This window comes from Oncorhynchus gorbuscha, linkage group LG14 (genome assembly GCF_021184085.1).
Source record: "Oncorhynchus gorbuscha isolate QuinsamMale2020 ecotype Even-year linkage group LG14, OgorEven_v1.0, whole genome shotgun sequence".
Lineage (NCBI taxonomy): Eukaryota > Metazoa > Chordata > Actinopteri > Salmoniformes > Salmonidae > Oncorhynchus > Oncorhynchus gorbuscha.
The window spans coordinates 39,576,492-39,590,226 of NC_060186.1; the positions used below are offsets into that span (position 1 = coordinate 39,576,492).

The 13,735-nt window shown below is 48.6% G+C and overlaps 1 protein-coding gene across 1 annotated transcript in view; it reads right to left on the reverse strand.

The window, feature by feature from the left end:
• The window catches only part of LOC123994921 (midasin-like), a 53,631-nt gene that overhangs the window by 30,412 nt on the left and 9,484 nt on the right, over positions 1 to 13,735 (reverse strand). The window contains 22 exon segments of the mRNA XM_046298030.1: positions 11 to 208; positions 384 to 641; positions 877 to 1,006; positions 1,122 to 1,260; positions 1,456 to 1,586; positions 1,821 to 1,959; positions 2,156 to 2,294; positions 2,789 to 2,923; positions 3,105 to 3,246; positions 3,334 to 3,480; positions 5,129 to 5,337; positions 5,450 to 5,628; positions 6,304 to 6,455; positions 6,623 to 6,730; positions 6,826 to 6,973; positions 7,088 to 7,201; positions 7,307 to 7,403; positions 11,511 to 11,655; positions 11,778 to 11,881; positions 12,109 to 12,323; positions 12,455 to 12,515; positions 12,632 to 12,780. Of these exon segments, the coding sequence (XP_046153986.1) occupies positions 11 to 208; positions 384 to 641; positions 877 to 1,006; positions 1,122 to 1,260; positions 1,456 to 1,586; positions 1,821 to 1,959; positions 2,156 to 2,294; positions 2,789 to 2,923; positions 3,105 to 3,246; positions 3,334 to 3,480; positions 5,129 to 5,337; positions 5,450 to 5,628; positions 6,304 to 6,455; positions 6,623 to 6,730; positions 6,826 to 6,973; positions 7,088 to 7,201; positions 7,307 to 7,403; positions 11,511 to 11,655; positions 11,778 to 11,881; positions 12,109 to 12,323; positions 12,455 to 12,515; positions 12,632 to 12,780 (3,239 nt within the window).

Consider the following 13,735-nt stretch of genomic DNA (forward strand, 5'->3'; position numbering starts at 1 on the left):
CGTCCCACACCTGAGGGTATGTAGAAGGGGTCGATGCCAAAGAAGTCGTCCCCCCAATGGGGCTCCCTGGACAGGCTGGTGTCGTAGACCCTCAGCGCGTCCAGCATCTCCTGGTCCAGCTTGGTGATCCCAGCCAGTTTGGTACTCAGGAAGCTCAGACAGGCCCTGCGTGCCACCAGGGCGTTCTCCGCAGCAGACACCGTGGTCCCTGTGACACCATAGGAGGGGTCGCGTGATTAAACGATTCTAGTAGTTACTAAGCCTCTCACAACAGCAGCCAGCGTCTTCCACGTGCTGTGTATTCTAGCCACACATAAGCAAAACAGATCATTTGCTGTTGTAATCCCACACACCAACAACAGTCTTGTGTCTCAGTGTCTTACCTGAGCCGATGCCGTCCACGTAGACCAGGCACGCTGCGTGGATGAAGGCAGTGACCGTGTCCAGCCGGAGGTCCCACTCGGCCTCCTCCTCGCCCTCTTCCCCCATGGTCATGAAGCCGTCGGCGTCGCGCTCACACACCAGGTTGAGGAAGTTGACCCAGGACAGGATGTCCCTGACGCTGACCACGCATCGCCGCCCAAAGTCCTGGTTGGTCAGCCAGTCGATGAAGTCCAGCATGAGCTCGGCGATGTGTCCTCCTGGGTTGGGGGTCAAAGGGTCACGGTGAGAGATGGCCACAAAAAAAATAAGTAAAATGGATATTGAAAGTACTGGTGCCAAATTAACACAGAGGGTGCAACACATTTGAAGCAAAGCACGACAAAAACTGGAGAAGAGTATATAAAATATGCAGTCAGACTATTCTAGACTATCAAATGCTACTCCTAGATGAATAGCTGTATTATGTCTGTGGTGTGTGGAGGAGAGGAGTACCTTGGTGGTCGCTATCGTCCAATGAGAGGCCAGTCCTCAGGTTGTGCTGGATGATCTGCACCAGGTCACTGCGGCTGTTACTCTGGGGGCACCAGATCTCCGTGAACCTGTTCCTCAGCGCAGGTGAGAGCTGGACACACGCAGAGAAATGTTAACAAGTTGGACTGATCATGCACCTAACAAACAAACGTGCTTGTGGTCCTTTAGAGGCAGAGTTAGAAAAGAATAGAATATAGACTGTTCACCTCCTTCTTCCCGAAGTCTCCCCCAGGGTTCATTGTGGCTACCAGGCGGAAGTTCTGCCCTGCTGCAATCACCTCCACGTCATCGTCATCGCCACTTCCCTTCTCTGCCAGCACCAGAGACTTCTCCGTCTCTAGGACACTGAGCCAATCAGAGAGCAGGGTCAGAGCTTAGAGGTCAATGCCGTCTAATGAAGTGCTATACGCTAATTCTCGTGAGGAAGTGGCCCTATTCCCATATCCACACTAGCGTTCCATTTAGAATGAAGTCATGTTCCGGGGAAGGATCCTAAGTCGTATACCAGTGCCGATATTGGAGCATAGTCAGGGTGTGTACCTGTTGAGTCTCTCCAACACAGAGTCGTCAGCCAGGGAGATCTCGTCCATGAGGAACACCCCTCCCTCTCTCATGGCCAGGACCAGGGGCCCGTCGTGCCACTCAAACAACCTGCCGTCCTCAGCGTCCGCCTGTACAAACGCACAACGACGGGAGGAGGTCAGTGGGACTGCATTATCTGTTGCATTATCATTTGTGACTGCATGATCTTTACCCATACAGCATCATTTTATTGAATGTATTTTTTGACCTCAGCAAGATAAAAATGCCTTATGTTATGAAGAGTTTAATGACGGCTCCATTAAGACTTATACGTTCATAGTTCCATTTATATTGTGCCCAATATCAGTGTGGTATCCATCTACCTGCTGTGTCCCAGCGTGTCTGACAGGACGCAGGCCGCCCAGGAAGTCCGACGTCTCCATGTGCAGGTGACAGTTGAGGGAGAAGAACTTCTGTCCGGCCAGCGCAGCAAAGAGCTGGCAGATGGTGGTCTTACCGCACCTGAAGGGGGGGGGCGAGAACTTACGTTCTAATTGATCTGTCATTCTGAAGGCTAATACTTTAAAGTAGTGGCTTCCGGATAAGTAGACACAGAGATGTTCTGTAGGTACTACTGAGCCGTTCACTTTACCATGTTCGCTTTGGAAATTATATTTCTAATTCAAATGGACAATCAGGGACTCCGTATGAATCGTACCCAGTGTCTCCCACCAATAGAACAGACTCCCCGAAGCGCAGGGCCCGTCCCACCAGCACGGCCAGTCTCCTCATCCCCCGCGTCCACACCACGTGACGGAACTCCTCGGGCACTCCCGCGATGCTGTCCACGGACGGACCTGCCAATCACAATAACCCAGATTTACTCTTCGGACACGCTGACCAATACAAATGACCGGGCTAAACTTGATGGAAATCATTTGAGTTCATTTACGCAAAGGGAGGTGCGTAATGTCACTCCAGTTGAGACGGACAACGCCACGTGACACACATTCCATCCACTTCACACTCAATATTCATGTTCACACACTATTGTCCCCAAATAATGGAGAACAGTGACACCTCGTGTTCTCAACATCTGAAGTAGATATTGAGTACGTACAACCGCGGGTAATCTGTGGTTACTCTGACGTTGAATGTCCTGTGAGTGCATTGTATTGAACATTCTCCACACCACATTCTGCACTTTTGACATTATAGCTTTCGTTGCATGCTTTCCTGTGTCGTTGACACTCTCCTCCAATAGGAATTGTCTGTGATCGAACAGGGTCATGCACTCAGTTGGGTTGTGGTTCAATTGTTGTCTGTGTGAACCAGGCTCTGCTCCACTCACTAAACTGTGTGGTGAGCTGCTCCTCTGAGAACAGGTTGTCAGGGTTCACCGTCCTCTTGAAGTGTTTCTCCAGGATAGACTGGATGGTAGCGGCCTCCTCTGGCTTCCTCACTCGCCCAGCCAGCAGCATGAACCCTGAGAGAGAGAGAGAGAGAGAGAGAGAGAGACAGGGTTTGATTACATTATATGAAGTGGATGTCATCGACACAATCAAATAAAAAAATATATTTTAAAAAAGAGCACGGAAAAAGCAAGAGACAAAAAACGAAAATGTGCCTTTTGCGTAAGATAGGGGTGTGATTCGATTGGGCCTTACCATCATCAGCTAAATGCTGCAGCCAATCGCGAGAGGCGTCCGTCTGCTCCTCCAGCCGATAGCGGTCGGCCCAGCGGAACAGATCTCTCAGGGTGATGAAGCCATGTTTCCCAGCAAACACTGAGGATCCCCTGCGAAGAGACTACACACACACACACAACAGCATTACCTTAATGCCAAAAGCAATGAGTTAGCATGTGAAAGGGAGGCTCAAATATGTGACACTCACCTGGAGATCCTGCATGACCTTGACCAGCTTGGAGCAGTAGGACGGAGGAAGACTACATCTCTGCTGGAGGATGGTCTCTAGCTCGTCACTGGGCAACTCGTCAAAGTGAAGCTCCACAAAACGATTCCTGAAGGCCCTGGACAGCACCTGATGGGGGGTTAAGATTACATTGCAATCGATGAGACTCGGCCTGTCAAACTACACCGCAGAGTTCTGACACTTATTTTTTATTTATTATAGATTTCACCCAGTTCTTACATCATTCTGACTAAAATATCATGTCGTTTCAATAATGATTTAGTCTAGTTATTCCATGTGCACAAACATACATAACCTTGTCCAACCAATACTTTTCTGCATAACATTCTAGTCTCTTCCCAACAGAAGAAATAATTCAGCGTAGATACCGCACATCACATACAAAACAAACAGGGACACACAGAAGCGCAGAGTGAGAGCAAGTGTGTCCCCTGAGTCACCAATGGTCGGTTCGAGTCACGAGTCCCCATCTCTGAAGTCCAAGTCCCAGTGCTCAAAATAAAGTGATTTACCCAGTCAGATATAGTGAATTGACTAGAAGGATTTAGTCAATAAATTGCTTGCTATCCCTTTTCCTTTCTTTCTTTGCAGGCTACTGGTAATGTTACAGGGCCACGTTCTTTGCAAAATCCCATGAATAGAGCCAATGTTGTTCCGTATTCAACATGTCAGAAGGAAATATGCCATCTGAACATTCCAAAACGTTGCATCCTGCTGAACGCGCCTTGGGTTGTTAGGTATTGCTAGCTAATGAGGTAACAAGACTGAACTAGGCGTAGCCTAAACAAATGGTTAACGTTCCGAGTCCGCTAGTAGCCTAGTTTTCAGAATGGCCCGCGATATGCTTTATGAACGATAGAAGGACTAAAAAAGATTAGTAGCGCCGGTATTATGAGTCATATCTCTTGAATGGTAAGGACGAGAATCAAGATGTTTTCTCTGAGGAACAGAGGGAGATTTGGCTGCATATCCTGGCTATGAAATTCAGTGGGGAAAGTGGGAGGGTTACAAGACTACAAATTCAAAGACCGCCTACTTTTCTATACTCAAGGGAGAGAAAAACATAGCTTACACTGTTGTTTTACTATTAAACTATAAAATTTTGTAAAGCAGCTTGTGTTTCTTAACCCGGCAAAGGTAGTTAACTAGAAGGCTGGCAGTGACTGGTTAGCTACGGGGAAGCAAGACAGTCGCCTGGCGATGTGTATAATCGGAGGCGTAGCCTGTCTACCCACACTCCACACTTGAACCTCCGCAGCTCACCAGCTGATGTACAGTAGGCTGTGTGTACCAGGTGTGGCGTGTCCTTCTCACAGCTGAACAAAACTGCGCTGCACATCAGTGCTGCAAATATTAATATTGTGCTCATCACCGAAATGCTCTCAATCTCTCTAAAAACTATTGTCCAGTCTACTCAGTAGTCAGATTTTAGGTAGAGACAATTTTGACTCATCTCATTTTAGTCAACTGAAATTACAAAATCTATTTTGTTTTAGTCAATAGTTTTTTCTGGGTCTACTTACTCAGTTATAGTCTTGTCAATTGCCACAAAAAAAGTGTGTGTGACGAATATTCTTGTCACCATTTTTGTTGATGAAATTAACACTGCTACCACTATCACTATCCCGCTTTGGCTCTCTTAAGGGAGAGATCACATCGTACTCAGTGAGAAAATCTGCGTGCTTACTTGAAATAACCAAACTACACGATTCCAATTGAATCTTAAATATCCCACTATGGCCTGAGTGACGCGTACCTTTCTGCCTCCGTAGAAACCAGGAGGATTCTGGGTAGCGAACAGCATGAATCGGGGGTGAGCTTTGACCACCTCCTGTGTCTCTGCGACAAACAGCTCCCTGTTGTCGTCCAGCAGTCTGTTCAGTGCCTCCAGGACGTCTGTAGGGGCCAAGTTCAACTCATCTAAAATTATCCAGTAGCCTTTTCTCATGGCGTCAATCAGAACGCCTACAGGGGAAGAATACACAGAGGCACAAGACATTACACCGTAATCATGAACAGAGTGTTTACTACAGGCCGTGTGAGACACTGCAGGGCTACAGCGTGGAACTGGCCGTACCCTCTTTGAAGACCAGCTTGCCCCTGCCGTCAGAGGAGTAGCAGCCGATGTACTCCTGGATGTCTGTGTGCTCGTGGTTGTTGATCCGCACACACTGGTTCCCCGTGGCGGCCGCTATCCACCTGATCAGGCTGGTCTTGCCCACCGATGTCTCTCCTTGGATCAGGACCGGGTGGCTCCTGAAGAACAAACAGAAATACATAAACACAACACTTTCTACTGGCGCTTGGTCACCGTCTGCTTGTAGCGGTGTCCCACTGTGCAATTCGTGGAAGAGGAGTTGATTGATCCCCCCCCCCCCCCCCCCTGGCCTCGAGACTAGCGGTCATGTTCGTGTCCCAAATGGCGCACAGGGTTTTGGTCAGAAGTAGCGCATTACGTAGGGAACAGGGTGCCATTTGGAATGCAAACCCACGTGCCCAGAGAGGACGGAATTAATGAAGTGCCGAGAAACAATCAAGTACTTAGTGGGGACGGTGTGGCGCGGGAAACACGCGACAACGTTCGAAAACCAGCCACGTCGTCTTTATGGCAGCAGCGAGTGATGACGCAACTAATATTCCGCTAACAACAGCTCGTGTGACGCTCCGGTTGACGACACAATTTCCCTTTAAAGAAACAGAATCAACCCTGAATACAGCAGCCAGATAGCGGCTACGTCCAGAGCCATCAGTTTTATAGGACTTTTATTTAATATCTCCCATGTAAAATGTCAAATGGGGGAGAGAACATGGCTGACATAGAACGTTGACGTGTCATGAAAACACATCACAACGCAGAAACTTCAATGGCCCAATTAAATAAATGGTTTTGGGGGCTCCCACGGTTATTTGACGGCAGGTCGGTTTTCCTACCCGGCTGACACCACCCTGGCCAGGTCACGCAGGTTGAGCTTGACGGAGGTGGTAAGAATGTAGCTGGGGTCCAGGGCCGGCTCCATCTCCCCCTGGGAAACCCAGTAGCCTTCCATCTGGATGCAGGGTCGCCCAGTGGGCTCCGGGATGGGCTGGGGGAAAACACACAGATCAGGAGACACGGCTCAATCCTGAACTCATGATTCATTAAGCACTTGAAATGACCCCAGATTGTGCCTTTAAAATGTTCAAAAACACTCAGAAATCACATAAAATGTCTTCTGACCTAATTAGTCATTGTACAGGACTGCTGTTTTACCTGCTTTAGACACCTGAGGTTTCCCCCCATGATGTGTTGACACACCAGCTTCTGGACCATGGGATGGGAGCTGCGGTCCAGCTGGGTGAGGAAACTCAGACAGAAGCCCTGGAGAAAGACACCAATGGAGAATCTGGTGACGTCTGAACCTCTGGTTCATGTTACTAAGGACATCAACAGTGACAGAGCCTTTGGCCTCCTACCTCGTAGAGAGAGCGCTGGACGCTGTGGCAGGGGTTGGCTGCCACGTACTTCAGCGCCCTGCAGAGGGTACGCAGGCTATAGTGGGGATGGTGTCCTGTCCCATCCACCAGCTTGGAGGTAGCCTCCTTACGCACCGCCAGATAAAAGCTGCATCAACAAAATACATTGAATCAATCAAATCAGCAATCAATATGACATGACATTCAACGTGACTTTGTGAGCCACGTGATGGCTACGACAGTCTGTGTTCTGACCCCTGACCTTATGATGCCGTTGATGACGTTTTTATTCGGGTTCAATCCTTTCAGGTAGTCAGTCACCAGGATGAGCAGGTCTCCCTCATTCTCCAGCTCTTCCACATACAGCTCAGTGAACCTGGGAAAAGACAAAGGTCACAAAGTCAAACCACCATTAGTAGGGTTGTGGGTAAGTTAAAGACATTTCAGCCCCACACCAGGCCTGGTTCTCTCTTGTTCTCACCTGTTTCTGATGCCCAGGGGCAGGTTCCTCTTCCCCACGTCAGTCGCTGGGTTCATACAGGCAAAGAGACGGAAGTCTGGATGGCGAACCAGGGGTTCTGTGCAAAAATGTTTTATTCTGTCAGCATCAAAGTGATTTCCAAGGTCATGATCAACAAACAATTTTATGACCAAAATCATGAGAATATTAATTTATTACATGTAATATAATAGTGTTATAAAGTGTTGAACAGACCGTGCTCAGGTCTGTTCAACGCTGGTCCGACCAATCGGACTCCACGCTTCAAGACTGCTTCGATCACGTGGACTGGGATATGTTCCGGATAGCCTCACAACAACATTGATGTATACGCTGATTCGGTGAGCGAGTTTATTAGCAAGTGCACGGTGATGTTGTACCCACGGTGACTATTAAAACTTTCCCCAAACCAAAAACCGTGGATTAATGGCAGCATTCGCGCAAAACTGAAATCGCAAACCACTGCTTTTTATCATGGCAAGGCAACCGGAAACATGACCGAATACAAACAGTGTAGCTATTCCCTCCGCAAGGCAATCAAACAAGCTAAGCGTCAGTATAGAGACAAAGTAGAGTCGCAATTCAACGGCTCAGGACAGGGTCTACAGTCAATCACGGATTACAAAAAGAAAACCAGCCCCGTCGTGGACACCGACGTCTTGCTCCCAGACAAATTAAACAACTTCTTTGCTCGCTTTGAAGACAATACAGTGCCACTGACACGGCCCGCTGCCAAAACCTGCGGGCTCTCTTTCACTGTGGCCAACGTGAGTAAAATATTTTAACCCTTGCAAGGCTGCCGGTCCAGACGGCATCCCTAACCGCATCCTCAGAGCATGCGCAAGCCAGCTGGCTGGTGTGTTTACAGACATATTCAATCAATTCCTATCCCAGTCTGCTGTGCCCACATGCTTCAAGTGGGCCACCATTGCTCCTGTTCATAAGAAAGCTAAGGTAACTGAGCTAAACGACTATCGCCCCATAGCACTCACTTCTGTCATCATGAAGTGCTTTGAGAGACTAGTCAAGGATCATATCACCACCCTACCTGACACCCTAGACCCACTCCATTTTGCTTACCACCCCAAAAGCTCCACAGACGAAGCAATCGCAATCACACTGCCCTAACTCATCTAGACAAGAGCAATATCTATGCAAGAATGCTGTTCATCGATTACAGCTTAGCATTTAACCCTATAGTACCCTCCAAACTCGTCATTAAGCTTGAGACCCTGGGTCTTGGCCCAGCCCTGTGCAACTGGGTCCTGGACTTCCTGACGGGCCGCACCCAGGTGGTGAGGGTAGGAAGCAACATCTCCACCCCGCTGATCCTCAACACTGGGGCCCCATAAGTGTGTGTTCTTAGTCCTCTCCTGTACTCCCTGTTCACCCATGCACGCCCCATGCACGCAACTCAATCATGAAGTTTGCAGACGACACTACAGTGGTGGGCTTGATTACCAACAATGACGAGACAGCCTACAGGGGGGAGGTGAGGGCCCTTGGAGTGTGGTGTCAGGAAAATAACAACAAAACAAAGGAGATGATCGTGGACTTCAGGAAACAGCAGAGGGAGCACCCCCCATCCACATCGACGGGACAGTAGTGGAGAAGGTGGAAAGTTAAGTTCCTCGGCATACACATCACGGACAAACTAAAATAGTCCACCCATACAGACAGCGTGGTAAAGAAGGCGCAGCAGCGCCTCTTCAACCTCAGGAGGCTGAAGAAATTTGCCTCGTCACCGAAAACACTCACACTTTTACAGATGCACAATCGAGAGCATCCTGTCGGGCTGTATTACCGCCTGGTACAGCAACTGCTCTGCCCACAACCGTAAGGCTCTCCAGAGGGTAGGGAGGTCTGCACAACGCATCACCGGGGGCAAACTACCTGCCCTCCATGACACCTACACCACCCGATGTCACAGGAAGGCCAAAAAGATCATCAAGAACAACAACCATCCGAGCCACTGCCTGTTCACCCAGCTATCATCCAGAATGCAAGGTCAGTACAGGTGCATCAAAGCTGGGACCAAGAGACTGAAAAACAGCTTCCATCTCAAGGCCATCAGACTGTTAAACAGCCATCACTAACATTGAGTGGCTGCTGCCAACATACCGACTCAAATCTCTAGCCACTTTAATAATTTCAAATTGGATGTAATAAAATGTATCGCTAGTCACTTTAAACAATGCCACTTTACATCCACATATACATCCGGCGCCGACAGAGATGGCCGCATCACGTTCTTAGGAAACTATGAAGTATTTTGTTTCATCCCTTTACACTTGTGTGTATAAGGTAGTTGTAAAATTGTTCGATTAGTTGTTAGATATTACTGCATGGTCGGAACTAGAAGCACAAGCATTTCACTACACTCGCATTAACATCTGCTAACCATGTGTATGTGACCAATAAAATTGGATTTAATATACATAATGTTTACATACCCTACATTACTCATCTCATATGTAAACTCAACAAAAAAAGAAACGTCCTCTCACTGTCACCCACGTTTATTTTCAGCAAACTTAACATGTGTAAATATATGTATGAACATATGATTCAACAACTGAGACATAAACTGAGCAAGTTTCACAGACATGTGACTAACAGAAATGGAATAATGTGTCCCTGAACAAAGGGGGGGTCAAAATCAAAAGTAACAGTCAATGCAGCTGGTGGCCACACCAGATACTAAGTACTGCAGTGCATCTCCTACTCATGGACTGCACCAGATTTGCCAGTTCGTACTGTGAGATGTTACCCCACTCTTCCACCAAGGCACCTGCAAGTTCCCGGACATTTCTGGGGGGAAAGGCCCTAGCCCTCACCCTCCGATCCAACAGGTCCCAGACGTGCTCAATGGGATTGAGATCCGGGCTCTTCGCTGGCCATGGCAGAACACTGACACTCCTGTCTTGCAGGAAATCATGCACAGAACGAGCAGTATGGCTGGTGGCATTATCATGCTGGAGGGCCATGTCAGGATGAGCCTGCAGGAAGGGTACAACATGAGGGAGGAGGATGTCTTTCCTGTAACGCACAGCGTTGAGATTGCCTGCAATGACAACAAGCTCAGTCCGATGATGCTGGGACACACCGCCCCAGACTATGATGGACCCTCTACCTCCAAATCGATCCCACTCCAGAGTGCAGGCCTCGGTGTACCGCTCATTCCTTCGGCGATAAACGCGAATCCAACCATCACCCCTGGTGAGACAAAACCACGACTCGTCAGTGAAGAGACACTTTTGCCAGTCCCGTCTGGTCCAGAGACGGTGGGTTTGTGCCCATAGGCGACGTTGTTGCCGGTGATATCTGGTGAGACCCGCCTTACAACAGGCCTACAAGCCCTCAGTCCAGCCTCTCTCAGCCTATTGGGGACAGTCTGAGCACTGATGGAGGGATTGTGCGTTCCTGGTGTAACTCCGCCATTTGCCATCCTTTACCTGTCCCGTAGGTGTGATGTTCGGATGTACCGATCCTGAGCAGATGTTACACGTGGTCTGCCACTGCGAGGACGATCAGCTGTCCGTCATGTCTCCCTGTAGTGCTGTCTTAGGCGTCTCACAGTACAGTACGGACATTGCCATTTATTGCCCTGGTCACATCTGCAGTCCTCATGCCTCCTTGCAGCATGCCTAAGGCACGTTCACGTAGATAAGCAGGGACCCCGATAATCTTTCTTTTTGTTTTTCAGAGTGAGTAGAAAGGCCTCTTAAGTGTCCTAAGTTTTCATAACTGTGAGCTTAAATTGCCTACTGTCTGTGAACTGTTAGTGGCTTAACGACCGTTCCACAGGTGCATGTTCATTAATTGTTTATGGTTCATTGAATAAGCATGGGAAACCGTGTTTAAACCCTTTACGATGAAGATCTGTGAAGTTATTTGGATTTTTACAAATTATCTTTGAAAGACAGGGTCCTGAACAAGGGACGTTTCTTTTTTTGCTGAGTTTATATACTGTACTCTATACCATCTACTGCGTCTTTCCTATGCTTCATGGCCATCACTCATCCATATATTTATATGTACATATTCTTATTCATTCCTTTATACACACAAGTGTAAGGTAGTTGTTGTGATTTTTCTTTTAGATATTACTGCACATGTATGCGACCAATAAAATGTGATTTGATAAATTGTCATAACATGCTATGGAGAGCAGTGGGAGCCTCACCAGTGTCTCCGCGGTCCAGCAGCACCAGAGAGCCGGCGGTGCCTTCCAGCAGGCCACTCAGACACTCCAGGGTCTCTGCTGCAGCCAGGTTCATCTCATCCAGCAGGATCCACTCTCCTTTCTTCACCGCCTGGGCCAGAGTCCCCTGTGGAAAGATAGACACACACAGAGTTTAGCATCATAATAACAGGTTGGTGAGCAACAGGGATGTGTAGCATGTGTGTGTGTGTGTGTATAAGAAAGGAGAGGCTTTAGGTAAGCCATTACCTCCACAAAGGCAAAGACCAGTGTGGTCTCACAGGCTCTGATCTGCTGCTGGGTTTGAGCCAGCCTCACGGCCAGGGCTTCCCACTGGTCCTGCAGTAAGGCAGCTGGAGGAGACACAACAAAACCACACACTGAGAATAGCCTGAGGCAACACTTACATCGCTGTCACAGTGAGAGTAAGGCGAAGCTATTCAAGATGACAGGGGTTTAAGGTACTTCTGTCGTTGTTCCCCAAATGGCTCCCTATTCTCGAAATAGTGCACTCCTTTCGACCAGATCCCCAAAGGAATAGGGTGCCACTTAGGACAACATCTAAAGTGTCTGACGGTACCATTGTTCTTCTCCTGCAGCTCCGACTTGCCGAGGGCCGACTTGCAGACGTGGTCCATGAGCTTGAGCAGGTCCGGCCAGCGCTTGCCTCTGAAGCAGGTCTGCACGTGGCCCAGGAAGGTCAGGTTCTGCTTGCGGGAGTACGTCTGGGAAAACACGTCCTCGAAGGCCTCACGCAGGGGCAGCAGGATCAGCTTGTGGTCCACTGGTTTATAACTGCAGATCGAGGAAGAGAATATGCGTACTCAGTACCAACACAGGCATTTTCCCAGTCTGAATATGCTGGTATAGGTGAAACGGTCATATAAGAAAAGGACTTGCTAGGTCTTCTATTGTAATTCACTTACCCTCCTAGCAGGTCAGCTGTGTCGCTCTGCTGGTTCATATTCACCACCCGTAACCTGTGTCCTGGAGAGAGGAGAGGGAGCGAGGACAGGAGGCGAACAGAGGTGGTGGTTAGTGGGTTTCTGTATTGTACCATGTTGTCTGTGAGAGGAGCTTCCTGGCAGTGTTGTGTGTCTCACCAGTGAGTCCAGCCAGGTACTGCACAGTGGACGTCTTGCCCGTGCCCGTCTCACCAACCAGGAGGATGGGTTCCCCCTTGGTAATGCACACAGCTAGCTGTTCCAAAAGCACCGCAGAGGGTCGCGTGGCAGCAAATGTCTGTTTCTCACTGAAAACATGGAGGCAAAAACAAATGGGCATTTGCTTTTTTCCGGGTTTTTAAAGCCGGGTACAATAGATCTGATAGGTTTGGAAAGGAAGACTCCACGTGTTTTTAGTAGATTGCGGAGGCTTGGAATATTTGCTGGTTTATCATAGTGTGTCGTTATCGGAGTCGGTGCAGCCATCTGGTTTCGAGTCGGTGCGCGATGCTGGTTTCTCCACGCAGTGCACCGACAGAAACAAACATCTTTCTGGTAAGAAGAGGGGCGGGGGCGTATGCTTTATGGTTAACGAGACGTGGTGTGGTCACAACAACATACAGGAACTCAAGTCCTTCTGTTCACCTGATTTAGAATTCCTCACAATCAAAAGTCGACCGCATTATCTCCCAAGGGAATTCTCTTCGATTATAATCACAGCCGTATATATTCCCCCCCAAGCAGACACATCGATGGCTCTGAACAAACTTTATTTGACTCTTTGCAAACTGGAATCCACATATCCTGAGGCTGCATTCATTGTAGCTGGGGATTTTAACAAGGCTAATCTGAAAACAAGACTCCCTAGATTGTATCAGCATATCGATTGCGCAACCAAAACATGCGGACTCTCCTTCACTGCAGCCGAAGTGAGTAAAACATTTAAACGTGTTAACCCTCGCAAGGCTGCAGGCCCAGACGGCATCCCCAGCCGCGCCCTCAGAGCATGCGCAGACCAGCTGGCTGGTGTGTTTATGGACATATTCAATCAATCCCTATCCCAGTCTGCTGTTCCCACATGCTTCAAGAGGGCCATCATTGTCCCTGTTCCCAAGAAAGCTAAGGTAACTGAGCTAAACGACTACCGCCCCGTAGCACTCACCTCTGTCATCATGAAGTGCTTTGAGAGACTAGTCAAGGACCATATCACCTCCACCCTACCTGACACCCTAGACCCACTCCAATTTGCTTACCGCCCAAATA